The following is a 16581-nucleotide window of genomic DNA, read 5'->3' as shown; positions in this document are numbered from 1 at the left end:
ATTTAACTTAATTCAAATTTTGCGTTAATTTAAATGCTGTTGAGTATAAAATTAATATATTTGAAACTGACCAATGACTACAAGCTGCATAGCTGTCGACTATTTCTCTTCGCCAAAAATAGAGAGTTTTAACAAACAATAAAACTTACCTATTATTTTTCCTGAGATATCCGGAATCCATAATTGAGTCAACACCGTTTCCGTTTGTCCAAGTTCAGCGCCTTCCGGTTCCCTTCGTAGAGTGCGCCTCGGCCAACTTCGGGTGTTTTCGGAAGAAGTCGGCTCGCGTGGAGTGGTAGGGCACGTTAGCGTCGGGCACACAATTTTTACCTCATTATAAAACTCAATGATGTACCAGGTAGGAATTACCTGGATTCCGGATATCTCAGGAAAAATAATAGGTAAGTTTTATTGTTTGTTAAAACTCTCTATTATTTGTTCCGTAATCGATATCCGGAATCCATAATTGAGTGATGTGTTTGATATCTCCTGGTACTTTCGGTATAGAGACGCTATAATGTGTTCTTGTAAATATTTAGAATTAAGTAAATACTTTATCACTGTTTTCAATGTATTTATTATTGTTATAATCAACACACGTTCTTAGGATCAATTATTATAATAATAATCTTAACCATAGATAATCAGATAAGTAATCATTAACATTATTATATACAATTGTTTACGAATGATTGACTGCATTAAAGTAATTGGATAAAGAAACGCTGGTATTGGAATGATTTGTACATTGTTCTAACTGTTTTTGGTAAAATTTTCTAAAGGTATGCTCTTGTTTCCAGTTTCCAGTGGCTAAAATCTGGTCTATTGTAAAATTTTCGATCCAATTTAAAGAAGCCACTGCAGATCGTACTGAGCCAGGTGGTGCCTCTATACCTGCATCTCGAAGTGCAGACTTTACCCAGCCTCCGATTATAGTTCTTGAAGCTGGTTTACACTCACCTCTAACAGTGATGAACAAATTGGTCAACTTACTTGGTTTTCGAAGATCACTTGAGACCTGGATCAATCGTCGGAGCCAGTATAAGCAGCACAAGTTTTTGTCGGCATTTTCAAGTAGCTTCCAACCAGACTGTCGGTGTCTAGCATTGTCTGTCTTTGAGCCAAAGGATGGCCATAGTGTGATTGAGTCTCCTTCATCAATAAAAGATTCAGGGCTTACCTGCAGCAGTGTTAGGTCATGCACTCTCCTACCAGATGAAAGCAGCAACAGGATCGCAGCCCGTCTAGAGACTTGGTAAAGATTAGTTTCATCTGGTGTATGATTAGTTAGGTACTGTAACAATAACTTTGGATTCCATATTGGCGGTTTGACTGTCTTTTCCTTTGAAACCGAAATAGCTTTAAGAACATGTTTTATAAAAAAGTTATTTGAAAGGTCGACGTTACAATCAATATTGGTAAAAGTAGCTATAACAGACTTGTATACTAATATAGTACGGTAAGCTAAGCCCTCAACGTTATGTAAATAAGCTAAGTATCGTGCTACATTTGCGGGTGTAGGATGTTTGAAATTTATAGAATTTGACGAGCACCAGATCTTCCATTTTCTCCATATGGGTGTGTAAGTTTTAAGTGTAGATGAACGCCAACTTGACATTAATAATGATTTCTCTTGCTCGGTCCAATCATTCATCATCTCTGACCACCCAAAATCAGCCAAGCCTCTAGGTGAATGTCCTGAATTTGTGGTGGGTGCACACCGGTCCGCGTGTCTATCAGTACTTGTGGCAGATTTCTGATTTTCAGTGGAAGTTCGAGGGCTCGTCGCTTGAGGTCCGCCATCCAAAATGCCTTTATCCATCTCGGTGCTATTATTATGTAACGTCCGTGAGCTGTGTTCAAATGGTTTAGTACTTGCGGAATCAAATTTGGTGGGGGAAATATCCAAGCTAGGCGGAAATTCCACTGGCGACAAAATGCATTGTGAAATAGAGCCGCCATGTCCTGTGGGTCTCTCGACACATACTTCTCCACTACGTGAGCCGTCTCCGAGGCAAAAACGTCTACTTCCGGGACTCCCCATTTGCGAAAGATTATTGCTGTGGCTTCGTCCGTGAGGTGCCACTCCGGAGCTGGTTTCTGACGAGACAGGGCATCTACTTCTGCGTTGTATCTGCCCGGGAAGTACTGGGTTGTGAGAAAAATGTTCAGTTGATCTAGTAGGGTTAGGAACTGTTCTGTTAACCTCAGAAGCTTCTTGGATTTGGTCCCACCTTCCTTGTTGATGTAGGCGACCACTGTGCGGTTGTCTGTCTGAACGAGTATATGAGCGTTTCTTAGTAGATGGCTTTGCTCCTGTATTGTTGCGTGAACAGCATATAGCTCTTTGAGATTGACATGCCAGTTCTGTTGAGGTATCGTCCACTGACCTGTCATCATCGATTCGCCCAGCTGAGCGCCCCACCCGACGTCGGAGGCATCCGTTGTGAGCAGGTGAGTGATCGGGTCGTTGTGAATTGGCATTGTCCCCGAAAGAGCAGCCGACCACCATCTCAGTTCGGTTTGGACCTGTTCTGGAATTTTTACCTGATGATGGGGTGGCATTCTGGCCAGCTGTCGACTGTGGTATTGAATTGAACGACAGTGTAGCCTTCCTCTTCGAATCACGAACGTGGCAAAGTTGAGTCTCCCCAGTAGGGACTGGGCCTGTTTGAGGGACCAACTGCCTTTTGACATCTGTTGCCGAAGTACATTGCGGAGCGTTATGCACTTCGGCTCTGACAACGACTTGGTGTTGAGCTCGGTGTCCCACGTTATGCCCAGGAACTCCAGTCGATGAGTCGGAGTCAGAACAGATTTGTCGAAGTTGATTATCCACCCAAGTTTCTGCATCATGTTGGTGGTGAATGTGGCGTGGTCGATGAGTCGCTGCCGATTCTGATCTGCTAGGAGAAAATCGTCCAGGTATACTACGCACCTGATGTCGTGAGATCGTAGGTATTCGGCCATCCAGTTCGTTACCGATGCGAATGTCCTGGGTGCTGACGATAGGCCAAAGGGTAGGCACGTCATTTGCAGTAGTTTTCCTTCGTAGCTCATCCTTAGGAAGCGACGGTGATCTGGAGATATGCTCAGATGAAAATACGCATGACTGAGATCTAGTTTTACCATCCAATCTTGCTTCTGTAAGAAGCTGGGTACTCGGAAGTGACTGAACAGCTGGAACTGCTTTGTTTTGATGAACTGGTTCAGGGATCTCAAATTGAATATTGGGCGATATGATCCGTCTGGTTTTGGAACAAGGAAGAAGGTTGACAGGTAGCTTGGTGATATCTCTGCTTCCTCCAGGATTTGCTCGGCCATCATCTTTCCTATTTGTTGAGACATTTGGTTGCTTACCCGTGTTTTGAAGCAGTTCAGCGCTTGTTTGCTGGGATAAATCAGAGGTGGCTTTAACACAAATGGGATCCGAATACCTTCCAGAAGTTGTAGTATTTCCTTCGGTGCTCCCATTTGCTCCCAGACATGACGATATTGCCGAAGACAGCCACCCCGAAACTGTTGCGAGTCATGCGCGACGGCTTCTGTCTCTTGATGGTGAGTTAGATCGAGGCTTCTTACCTTTGAAGGAGTGGCGACCTTTCTGAGCTGGTTTGTTGTTTGCTGATGGTCTACTCTTGTTAGTTTTGTCTTTTTTGTAAGGATTGTTTCGAAATGATTTATCATTTGGTTGCTTACTTGTTGAGGGTTTTAAAAAATCATCGTTTTTTCTATATTGGTGACTGTATCCGCTTTGTGGCGTTCGTCTAGTTGTGGCAGCTGAAGCCAAAGGTGATAGTTTCTCGCCGCCCCCAATTTTTTGAATATATGAATTAATTGACTCACCTTCAAAAAGTAATTCAGAACTTGGTGGAATTTTCCTCAGTGCCTCACGGTGGTATTCATCTGAAATATGCTTTAGCAGCAACTCTCTACGGGCCTGAATAGAATCAGCTCGTCGGCCACAGGTCATTTGCAAAATATCGTCACTAACCTTCATGTACGCGGATTGTTTACTAAATAGCTCCTCAACTTTTTGAAAAAGTGAGTTAGGATTAAGCACCGTTTCTTTATTACCTGCCCAATTAATTAATTCTTGCAAGGATTTGCACAACTCGTCCTTCTGTGTCAGAAGGGCATTGGTCATGGCAGCAAAAGAGCGCTCAAGTAGATATAGTCTATTTTCTTCGCTGGATTGTGATTCAAAACGCTTCAATTCATCATTTATTCCTACTTCAACGAAACCGGGGGTAGTCACATATTTCTTTTGTACTTCAGCAAATCGTATACCGTTCCAGTCTTTTGTATTGAATCTTTGTAGTTCTGACAGTTTTTTCAAATGAACGTCATTAGATGGAGGATAAATCGGATCTTTGACCACGGTACTAAGATCTGATAATTTCAATAGATTTTGGTCTTTCTCTTCAGTATTTGGTGGCATCAAAGTTAATGCTGTATTATTGTTTGGAGTTGCGTTGTTTGAAACCTCGTTTTGTATTGTTTCGCTAATATTATTGCTGGCACCGTGAAGCGATCCCGATGCATGTGACTTGGTTATTAAATTGGTCAAAAATGCGACTTGTTGCGACAAAAATTCAAATTGTGGATCACTTACTTGGCGAGCTCGTTTTGACTTACGGGCATATTTTTCGGCCCTCGGCTCCCCGGCTGAGGCAGCATCTTCTTCATCGTCTGTATCCACCGATGACGAACTGCTCGAACTTGATTCTTCGATAGCTCGCTTTCGCGATACAGCATCATCCTGGGCCTCATGGTTGGATCCCGATTCCATGACGAAGGGAACCAGCAGTTTTAAAAACTTCACTTTCACTTTTTCACAAATTAATTTTTTAAAGTGGGTAGTTTTAAAATTTTATTTTAAAATTTTAGTGGTAAAATAATTTTAGCAGCGCTTGCTTGGAACTTGTGAACGCACGGAAAACGACGCTATAATGAGGTAAAAATTGTGTGCCCGACGCTAACGTGCCCTACCACTCCACGCGAGCCGACTTCTTCCGAAAACACCCGAAGTTGGCCGAGGCGCACTCTACGAAGGGAACCGGAAGGCGCTGAACTTGGACAAACGGAAACGGTGTTGACTCAATTATGGATTCCGGATATCGATTACGGAACAAATAATATATGATTCGTTCTTCATTTGAGAATTAAAACCATTCTACCCTCATACAATATGAATAAACGAAATTTGTTTTTAGTTTTAGTGACAAATCAACTCTGCGTCTGCAAAGTGATTCACTTTGTGATTTGCAAATTTAATTAATTACTCTTCGCAGTCACTATGGAAAGTTACTTAACCATGTTCAAAAAGGCGGAGATAATCGTATTTATATGAACAAAACATTACAATTAGTGAAATCGCAAGACGTTTAACGGTAAGTAACATAGAATTGCAAATATTTTATTTAACTGTTAAAATATTTGTATTTGTATAAGCTAAGTATTTGTTTTTTTTTTGTTTTCAGAGGAGAACTGTTCAATTATGGGTTCTCCGATACGCAGATTCGGGACATGTAGACAATAGTCGTCTATACAGATGCATCACTACGCCATCGAGAAATCGTAGCTGCACATAGCGCCGATCCGTTCTGCAGCACCCGTTCTACGGCCACAACACATAATCTATCCCTACAAACCGTACGGGTTCACTTGCGTGCTGCTGGGTTGCGGTGTCGGAGGCCGACGAAGAAAATTGCTCTAACCGATCAGCATCGTCGAAACAGAGTGCGTTTTGCGACTGATTATTTTAAACTTTGATTGGTGCAACAATGTGGTGATATTTAGTGATGAAAAGTCCTTTAAGTCAGATAAGGATGGACGTAAGATATTATGGCGAAAAAGTGGTGAAAATTATAGTTATTGGGGTAAAATAGTCAGTTCAGTGGGGTTAGCTCAGTAACTTTTATTTTTCCATTTGTATAAGATTTTAGTTATTTTGTTAAATACTTATTATTATTTACAATTATGGGTAAGCCAATGTGTTAATGATGTTATTGTTACTGAGGTTGGAATAAGTTATCTTATTTCTAGCTAATTAACATGTTGATTCATATAACTAATGACTTGCCTATTTACTTTAGTAAACCAGCCAGTCCATCCTTTTCTGATGTTTATTATGATTTAAAACTGCTAATTGAAAATTTTCCTTATTAATATAAACTACAACTATGTTTTAAAACGAAAAACAACAAAAAAGTAAAATCTTTAATGTTTATGTTACGGCAAGAATAAATTTGGTAAATTTAACACTTAATAACTTGTTTCATTTACTTTCTGTGTTGCTTTTATTCGTATATACTACAATACTATTATTAACCATCTTAAAAAATAAATTAAATGGGATTTGAACCACCATACCGATTATTGAAGTCTTGTATCATACCAACTGAGCCATTCAATCTATTACAATGTCTTGCAAAATTTTGCTTCATATCATAAAAACAATGAATAATTGTCACTGGCACAACTACATGCTTACAATATCCGTGTGTGGGTTGCCCAGAACTAAATAATTACGTCGACGTCGCCGACACACACATATACTACCTACGTTAGTGTGCCCTGCCAACCATTTAACGTTGCCGTGTGTACCAAACGCCCTTTTCTACAGATTTTGAATCAGTGAATGTGTTGGTGGGCGCGACTCGCGGCTCGGCGTCGTGAGACACGAGCGCCACGAGACGAGAGTAGTACTAATATGTTCCTTGTGCAAGGGTCGTAAAGTTCACAATGGACTGGACTGGATTATCCACGGATTGGCACGGCTTACGGTGCGTGTGGTGAATGGGGTTTGGGGCTGTAGATTTTGACGCCCAAACCCTGCAATGTGCACGCCGGAGTTATGCCTAAAGATGTAGAAATGCAAGTTCTGTGCTGAACGGAAAGTTTCAAAGTTAAGGGAAATATACACAAATCTGTGCAGTCATTCTAGACATTGCATTAAAATAGCTATATTACTTACACTCATTAAAATAAGGATGAAATAGTATGAAAACAAAAATGTATCTATTTAGTAAATAAGTATTGTAGTTGCAGAATTATGCATAATTAAGAGTATTGGCTCACCTTCAGTGTCGTTGTCATGGGTCTTATTTTTCAGTAACATTTTATAAAATAGCTCTTAGATTACTGAATCAAACTCTTCTAATGCAACGAGACATCTCTTGTCTCCAGGAGACTTAGTTAACAATAAACTAGGTACGTATGATTATATTCTATGTAATATTAAAACAAATAACCTATGATGCGTCTGAATTATCGTAAAACAAATAGACAAGACATTAAATTATTTATGTTGATTGCGATAGATGCGATGGATTTCCACATCATTATATTTTACTGAGATCTCGTTCAACAAATATCTTGCTTAATTTATACGACTTGAAATACCTAGTATACCTACCATTACTTCTGTTAAATTCACCTGATGTTAAATAGTTAGACACTAAAAAGATAATAGTTTTATTTCATTTGCTCACAGCCTCATTCATCACTCGACTAGGGTATGTCATGTCACCACGGTCAGTGTATTAAACTTCTTAATTATACCTACATATTATAAGTATATAATTTAAATTAGTTATCAGGCACTGACTGTCCAGGGTGTCAGACGTATGAAAATTTAATGAGCAGTTGATACTCCCCTCAAGGAGACTTCATTCATGAACCCCGGGGTAGTCAGATGCTTACCTTCCCGTGAGGTCCCTCCCCTGGGCTCTCGCTGCAGCAGCCGTGAGCCCTCGCTGTAACTGTCTGATTCCTCGTAGCTTCTGCTGCTGCTACTCGAGATCTTCATTCAAATAAGTTTCGATATTAGAAGAGCTCAGCATCAGGAGAGTTCAAACTGTGTCTTTGAGTAATTTGAAGTCATTTTCTTTTAATTATGTGATTAAGTGCTAGGTATCGCATATAATAAGTTACTGAAACTTTCAACTATTCAGTAATTCATAAATATATTATTCAAAAAAGTTAATAAAGCTTGCTTGATTTTGATATACCTTGTCAAATAGCATACAATTGTCACTTTGCCTTGTTGTGACAACATAATCAAAGTGACAATTGTATGCTATTTGACATTTTTTATTTTCATGGATAAGGCAAAAAAATTAAAACCATAAGTAACGCAGCATAAAGCACGAGTCCGTCATTATTCTGCAGCCATGTTGGCTTGATTGAGGCACGATCTAGCAATAACCAAGTCCCACTGCCGGCCATAGGCAGCGACTACAATATAAAAGGCCTCTCTCAAGAAACACTAGATTTAATGTTTTCAGTCCACCATGGCCTTCCTGCCTTATCCAGCCATACACTACTGTCCAGTGTCCACAGTGTCCACACTCTAGGGGCATTCCACTTGAGCTTTGAAATGGCCAACTGTAATTTTCACGTAACTGCTTTTGTAACTAATCCTAACTTTTTTCTTTGAACATGATACCTACACTGGAGTATTAGTATGGATTAAAAACAACATTTAATTTACTGCACGTTTATTAAACAAACATACAGAGTATATAGAGGTAAATACACTTACTCGTATTTGTAATTATTATAAGAACTTATAGCTACAAGCGATATCTTATTCACACACCACAGTATGAACTTATTCTATAATATCACAACAATAAATCATAGAAGTAATGCCTAAGTCTAGGTTTTAATAAAAGCTATATTTACACTGCCGATACTGTTGGCATTTAAACTAGTGACTATAGGAAGTTATACTTACTTCACACAGCAATAAATATGTAGTGGCCCAATATTAGGGGGCGATCCTTCATTTACATAGAAAGAATTAACACGTATTTTGATACATTACTAGATTTAGTTTAGGTAATACAAAATGAAGCTAAGCGTCCTGGGTTTTAAACGGGTGTAGCGTTATTAACAGCTCAAATAGTTCGCATACACAGATACACCTTATTTTACATAATATATTAGGCGGTAGTTGGATCAGTGATCATATTATTCACAAATATTTCACAAGTAGTTTAGTTGTCTATATAAAATCAGACATATCTACAGATTTTTATACTTTAAATACGCTATACGACATTGTGTCCTGTAATCTAGAGGGTTCAGCTCATGTGAATATAACTGGAGATTGAAGTATTTCTCTAAACTAATGTTTCACTGGTAGAGGTAGATTGTAATACCAATCCTGCATGTATTATAGGAATTGACATCACTTCGTATTTGTTTCCGTTTCGTTGTTAACCTTCTTTAACGGCTTCATTTCCTCTGTAAAATAAATAGAATATTGTTATACGATACGTAGTTTTGTTCAACAGCATCGGGGTATTATCAGAAATGATGATGAAGGTCATTTACTGGACCAATGAATAGTAGCCGGAAGTATAGCTATCGTGGATTAAGAAGATCTCTTCTAGGAAAAACTGTTGTGGCGTTGCTTGGATTCTTCCAATCGGCTGATGGCCATGATGTCCATCAGCCGATTATGATGGGTGGAAGTGGTTGGTTGACTGGTGGTGTTACCTGGGCTGCAGTACTGTGCCGGCGCGCGCGGGCAGTCCCAGGGCTGGCGCTCGCTGGAGCCCAGCAGCAGGTACAGCACGTTGGCGGCGGCGCACACGCCCGCCAGCACCAGGCACACCACGTGCCACCGGTCGATGTTCGTCTGGAAGGACCAACAGAAATAGAGGGATAAATGTTGGGGTAAATAAAAACATACTATATGAAAAGAATATCAATGAGCACAGGAAAAAAATTAATTAAAATTGACTGAAAATGAACTCTTCGGCAGGCTGCCTCAGACTTATAATACTTAATGCATACGTATAATATCGATGCGGCAGATGGTAAGAATACATTGTTGTAACGCTTCTTGGGGAAAGCAGTGGGTAATCACGCGGCGATTTTATTGATGACAGATTGTTGGTGATGCAGATTTTAATGATATCGGTGATAGTGAAGATTGTAATTATGATAATGATGATGTGAATGATGAAGATGATGAAAACAATGAGCCGTACGGGATCATTCTGCAAGATGAAGCTGGTCATGATGGGCGTGACGAAGCTGCCGATGTTGGCGGGCCCGTTGCACAGCGCCATCAGCACGCCCGCGTAGTTGGGTGACAGGTCCAGGTGGTTTATCTGGAACGAAAACATACTTTATTGTACTACAAACTAACATTTTAAATGTAAAAAGAAATCAGTAAATATTTGGACCCAGAATCTCATCGTTAAACTTTTATTTACGCAGGAATCGTCGAAAACAATAATAATAAATACATATAATAATATAATGTTTTTACTGTTAAGTTCGTACTATCACTATTTTACTTACACAATAACCGGCACCGCAAGCAGCTAATATTGATTGAATACAAATCAATGATATAACGGCTAAAGTTTTGCGATCACCGTCAACTAAAGAGAGCAACACCAGGAAAAACGCAGCTCCGAACAAACCTGGAAAATTATAAAACTATTAGTTAAGTATTTATTATGTGTAGGTACCTAGACATCTTATTGAAAACAACAAAAATAAATGTTTTATCTACTTAAAGACTTACCAAGAGAATTGTAAAGTTTTCTTGACACTCTGAGAGACATGTATCCATTGTTAATTAACTTATCGCATAGGAAAGTGAAGAATAGCGCGGAAAATAACATCCCGGTGTACGGCAACGCAGAGAGGAATGCACTCTGGAATGAAAATAATATCATGATTAGAGTGAAGTCAGTCTGAAAGTCAGTGGTCCATTGAGTATGTCACCCCAGTCCGTGTTGTCCTATGGGGCTGTTCCAATACCAAATGATCGTGACCAGTATCCAGCAGTTGGAAGAAGGGTTCATGATGTTGATCATGGAGATTACGAAAAGTGTTCAAACGTGGTTCAAACCGAACTCAAGTACTAATTTAAAAATATTCAGTTTTTAGAAATCTTACATTTTTCAGCGACAACTGCAGCCCCTTCTCCATGAAGGTGGGCATGTCGAGGAACAGGAAGGAGAAGCAGCTCGAGTACGCGAAGTTCGAGAACAAGATGGCGTACACGTGCTTGCTCCTCAAGATGTCCTTCCACGGGACACTGAATGAGCCCTGGAACAAAGGGAAATAAAGTATCAGTAAAAATTATGATTGTATAAATAAGAAAGCTGCTTATTCATAGAAAAGTTACAGAACAAACTGTTCCTTGACAGAGAAGGACAAAACAGTTCAATAGCTAAAACGTTATCGAACTTTTCTATAAATAAGGGATTTTCTATAAAAATAATAATCAGATAGAGTATGCTCTCAACATGAGTTAAATAATGTTTTACTGCGGTCCAAATACATACGTATTTTATGCGTAAAACGAAAGAACACCAATGGTGTTAAACATAATACGGCCACTTTTCAACAAATAGTCAGTGAACACACCTTAGTCCCAACAGGAGTCATGTCCTTTTCAATGTACAGCTTCTCCTCTATCGTCATCAGCCGATGCTCTCCGGGCGAGCTGGCGGCGAGGGCCCACCACGCGCCGGCCGCGGCCAGCAGCAGCGCCGCCGTCACGTAGAAGATCAGCTTCCAGCCTAGCTCCGTCTCCGCGAGGAGACCGGAGATCGGCATGCTGATGATCACCGAGATGCTGGAGCCTGGAAGTGTGAGAACGAGTTAGATGGTGAAGTAAATAATGTGTACTGAAGTTAAAAGTCTTGCAAACAAGGGATACATATTTTGAAGTGTAAAGTCGATGAAACTTATGTGTACTGAACCTGGCCAAACAAGAACCAGAGGTCACGCCGGGTATGCCAACATCTGGTTTTTGGTTTCGTCAGTCAGGTGCACTGTTAATTCGTACGTGTAGAGTACCTAGATGGGTGTGGGAACAAGTTGAGACACTCACTGGCGTGGATAATGCCGCTGAAGGTGGTGAACTCGTGCGCGGGCAGCCAGCGGCCCATCAGCGTGTGGATCGAGGGCAGCGTGCACGCCTGCGTCACGCCCATCAGCATGCGCGCCACGCACACCAGCGGCCAGCCACCCTGGAGAAAGACAGGATGTTTGGGTATATGGTCTTTAAGTTTATTACAGGTTCGAAGATATTGTTGCTCTTTGTCATAATTATGTTAGCTGATGTATCTGATAAGGTTGCACCGCACAATAAAAGCGAAAGAGTCAGGAAAATATTAAAAAAAAAAATAATTTCTAATTAATATGCTTTTGACTGCCTTGCCAAGCTTACTTATGTCCGGTCCTCTATCTCTATTTATTTGCTCATAAAGAAACCGTAGTTGCCGAAAATGACACCTGAAATTCTTGTAAGCCAATCCACAGATATACATAGTAAAGATGTGGCAAGAAATTCCGTTCCGCTATACAGCCATTAACGACGATGCGGCAACCTATAAACTACAAGTTCTGCAATACTAATACTGAAATACGATATGATGATGACTAACCAAATGCGCCATGAGCGGCACGGTGCAGCAGATGAGTCCATTCGCCACGAGCGCGAAGGCCAGCACGGGCTTGCCGCCGAAGCGCTTGGCCATCAGCCCGCCGGGGATCTGCATCAGCGCGTACCCCACGAAGAACGCGGATAAAATGTAGCCCTGGATCTTCTTGTCCCACGGGAAGGTCTGCGGAGGTAGCACAATGGGAATTTTATTAGTTATTTAAATAGAGGGTTCATTTGAAGTGTTTAGAAGTAGACGATGATTGGTTGATGATAATGATTGTGTTGGTCTGGTTCGACATACATCGTGCAACTGCGTATTACACTGACGGGCAATTAAAAGGTTCCACTGAGAAAAGCACCAATTTACTCCTAAACGGGAAAAGCTAGCTTAATGACGCCTTCTGCAACATTGAAGCACATTTCAGGATATTACCAACTAAAAACGGTAATATTTTGTTCCTATTTTAAATTAAATATTTGAAAAAATTGGGGTTGTTTGGTGTCGACATTTTGTGAGTGGAACTATTTCATTGCCCGTGAGTGTACTTTATATTGTGGTCGCAAAACTCTGAAATAGATGTAGGTTTCTATGCAAATGAAGCCTGATTTTAATATTTCATCCGGAGTGTTATTAGCTGTTGTTTTATGAAAATTTTAATAAATTAAAGCAATCCAGATTAAATTTAAACAACTTCAAATCAAGTTTGGGTATTATTTACTAACCAAATCAAATCTACATACCTGTAGGTACCTACTAAATCAAACACACATGTCATGTCATGTGTAAGAGATAAGAGGTTGTGACAAGTTTTAGAATTTAGGTTTTAGGTACACGTGTTTTGTATTATCTGGAATGTATCTACGACAGACGCGAAGACGCGTTTACTAGCCAAAACATCTTCCACAGCTGGAATTTGTCTTCCATTCTGCCGCAAACAACAACAATTAAATTTAATACACTATGTCCTTTCATTACTGTCAACTGATTTATGAACTGTTTTATCTATAAAAGCTTCCATTACGACATGTTGGGCATCAAATCCACTTCGTTCTTCATCCAGCCACTACCTGCTACTCCTAATGTATCAGCTACTTCTTCACGATAGATGAATGCTACTCGAGTAACTCTCCATTGGCGACTAAAACTAATTATCCAATATCGATGGACTTTGGGACTCTTGCCACTTATTGCTCCTTGAATTCAAAGTCCAATTGAGACTGACCCTCGGTTTGGTTGGATTTCTTACTCTAGTTACTAGTCTCTTAAACTCAAACCGACTGACCTCAGGCCCGCGCACCCGGGTGTGGTCGGTCATGGCGAGGATGGCCACGCCGATGGTGGAGCGCGCCGTGAACAGCGCCAGGATGGCGAGGCACATGGCGCCCACCTGCAGGTGCCGCACGCCCCACCCGAACTGCTCCGCTGCGGGGGAGAGGGGGGAGGGGGGAGACTTGAGAATAGTAGGCTTGTGGGCGATGGCGTGTTGGTGACAAACATCTTCAAATATCGTGGTGAAGGGTTAGTCAGTCAGATTAGATGTAATCACCCTGCACCACGAAATAAAACCTGTAGTTAAAGCAGAATTGCTGGAATTGCAGGATGTTGTAGCTAGTTAGCAACTTCTTTTTTGTAATCATGATATCATATGTATATACACCCTATGCTGTGTTTATCATATTTAAATTTGTTATTTTATTTTAATACATTGTCTCGTAGAGATTATCGTAAGCAATAAGGATGCAATTTAACTGTATAATCTGTAATAACCTGATATAAGTGAAATCAATACATAATATAAAAAAATACTATGTGTGGTGGATATGAGTGAGAGCAACTTAATAGAGAGTATTGTATATTTTTATTTATAAGCTCTGTTGATCTTAGAAATTACTCATTTACAACTAAACTATTTAAACTTCAAAACCAAACTAAAGAACTTAGTTTTATGAATGAGAATCGTTAACAAGAAATAAGATTCAACCTTATAACTTTCGTTCAATTCAATAAAATCCAATTTCAAGATAACTTTCACTAATACTAACTGTGGAAGTGGTAGTGTGGTACGTACGTTTGCATTTCAGTTTTAAATCCAGTTCGGCGACACGGTCACTAACTTGCTTCTCGTCTGTCATGTTGCTGCATGTGTCGCCTCCCACTCCGCACTCTATATCATCAAGTAACTGTGATCTCATTAGCTTCATAAATATTATATATACTTTGTTTTAATCATATACAGGCTGTTCGTTAAAACATTATGAATAAGTTATTGGTCAGTTTTATGTTTGTTGATCGGATAGTAATTAATCATTTATTCATAGCCAATTTTGTTCAAAAGGACAACAGTGGCAAAATCTGCTAACACATACACCATGGTTTATAAATTAACACAGGCATTGAAACTTAACTGACTGGACTGTGAACCACAAATAAGCCTCCCTGGTCCCCGAATAACACTATAACTCCACCCATATAATAGCACCTTTAGCACTGGGCAGCTACTGACAACGTGACAACTAATCTGACTGGCTAATCCTTTCACAACAATGACAAACGCCAACTTGAACAGCTCTAGAGTCGTTTTTGTTAGTCACGATAAGAAGAAGACGACTTTCGAATAAGTTTGACCAAGAGAAACACCCGTCAAACCTATTACGCCTATCTTTTTATCTGGATGGAAAAGTATGTAATTTCCATCACCCTGTACCATTTTAGTATTCGTCACAATCGCAAGTAAATAAATTAAATGTCTTGATTTAATACTGAGCAAATACTGGCTACTGAGTGCTGAGAGATAAGTCAGCATAATGACATAAAATTATATGATATTATAAACGTTTCCGTCAAAGAATTATTAGTATGTAAATACATTTCGTAATACACCCAAAATATACCCTCTAGTTCTATAATTAGCTTTCCTTCATACATTTCCATCATGTAGTAATGATGATTAATTGTTGAGTAATATTTTGTAACATTCAGTAACACGCTATTATTCAGCTGTAATTAAACAATTAAGTAAAAATATTAAAACAATGAAGCCAAAATCAAACTTTAGAATTTGACTATCTTCTTCAGGCGCTTGAGTTAGTTATGGTCCATACTATCTAAAGTCCCCATTGATCAATTTCAGAAATAATAGTTTTATGACTTCTGAACATGGGTTCAGCTGTTTAATTTCACACCATGAAGAGGTTGTGAACTAAAATTTATACTGTAGTTTACAAGCTTTAGAGGTATGCTTAATTAAAAATACCTACTTCCGTATTCAAATCCAGATCTTTACATTGTTATTGTGTCTTTATACGCGGGTTTTCCCAAAGTTATCTCGACGCCGCAGTCACGCCCACAGACGTGGAGTCCCGACGCCGCGACACACCCCCTTGTTTTTGTGGAACCTGTTTGTTAACGTTGCGTTGGATGCCATTCGTTTAAATTCCGCTTCGGCGAATAAAATAGGAGAAGCATTTTTCAACGGCCAAAGGAATTCCGGGTGCTCACAGCTCCGCTTTCATGTAAAATTTTAAATTACTTTAGAGTGTCCTGGGGCCGCGGCATGACTAACGGCCATCTTTTGGCCACTGGCCAGGGAGGGGGGGATATCTTCGGAATATGTGCGGGAATCACATTTCAGCGGCGCTGCGGCCGCGTGGCAACCGCTGTATTAGGGTGACTTTCCACCGAGAAATGGAGTACGTATATATGCAAATAATTGTATGGCTTGAATTCTGTGAAAATTGTTTACGGTGGTGGAACTTACATGCAGATCTTACTAGCTCTGCTGCGGTTACATAGTTCTGTAGATTATAGCTTCCACATTCTCGCTGTATATTGTGGCTACATTGCTAGGAGCTAGCTCCGCAGTGGAGAGCGCCCCGCTCCGCGCCGCGCCGCACTTTATGATGTATTTAACATTCGCCGGCAGTTATTGCGGACATCCATCTCTACGGGTCATTTATGAAAAATATTCTCTATTTTTCTGTTTTAGTGACGAAAATTCAACAGGGGGTCTTCCAATACCTCTACAAACCTACATAAAATAGGTTTGTTCGACACTCCAGCTTGCAGATTCTGCGATAAGGAGAAGAAAAAACGCTTATTCATAATCCCTGTGAATATGAGGCCATCACTCATCAGTGAAATATAATCTTCTGTG

At 40.0% G+C, this 16581-nt stretch overlaps 1 protein-coding gene across 1 annotated transcript; it reads right to left on the bottom strand.

Annotated features, from left to right (window-relative positions):
* Positions 1-8487: 8487 nt before the first annotated feature.
* Positions 8488-14642, bottom strand: LOC105384480 (putative inorganic phosphate cotransporter). The gene is made up of 11 exons (XM_038114972.2): positions 14497-14642; positions 13711-13850; positions 12429-12608; positions 11873-12011; positions 11404-11621; positions 10930-11082; positions 10553-10685; positions 10324-10448; positions 10008-10130; positions 9511-9652; positions 8488-9255 (listed from the first exon to the last, which is right to left on the bottom strand). The coding sequence occupies exons 1-11, from the start codon at positions 14627-14629 to the stop codon at positions 9200-9202; spliced, it is 1542 nt and encodes a 513-aa protein (XP_037970900.2). The 5' UTR covers positions 14630-14642; the 3' UTR covers positions 8488-9199.
* Between the last annotated feature and the right edge of the window lie 1939 nt (positions 14643-16581).

Source organism: Plutella xylostella, chromosome 8 (genome assembly GCF_932276165.1).
Source record: "Plutella xylostella chromosome 8, ilPluXylo3.1, whole genome shotgun sequence".
NCBI lineage: Eukaryota > Metazoa > Arthropoda > Insecta > Lepidoptera > Plutellidae > Plutella > Plutella xylostella.
The sequence above is the reverse complement of the archived record's forward strand: the minus strand, read 5'-3'. Positions and strand labels throughout refer to the sequence as shown.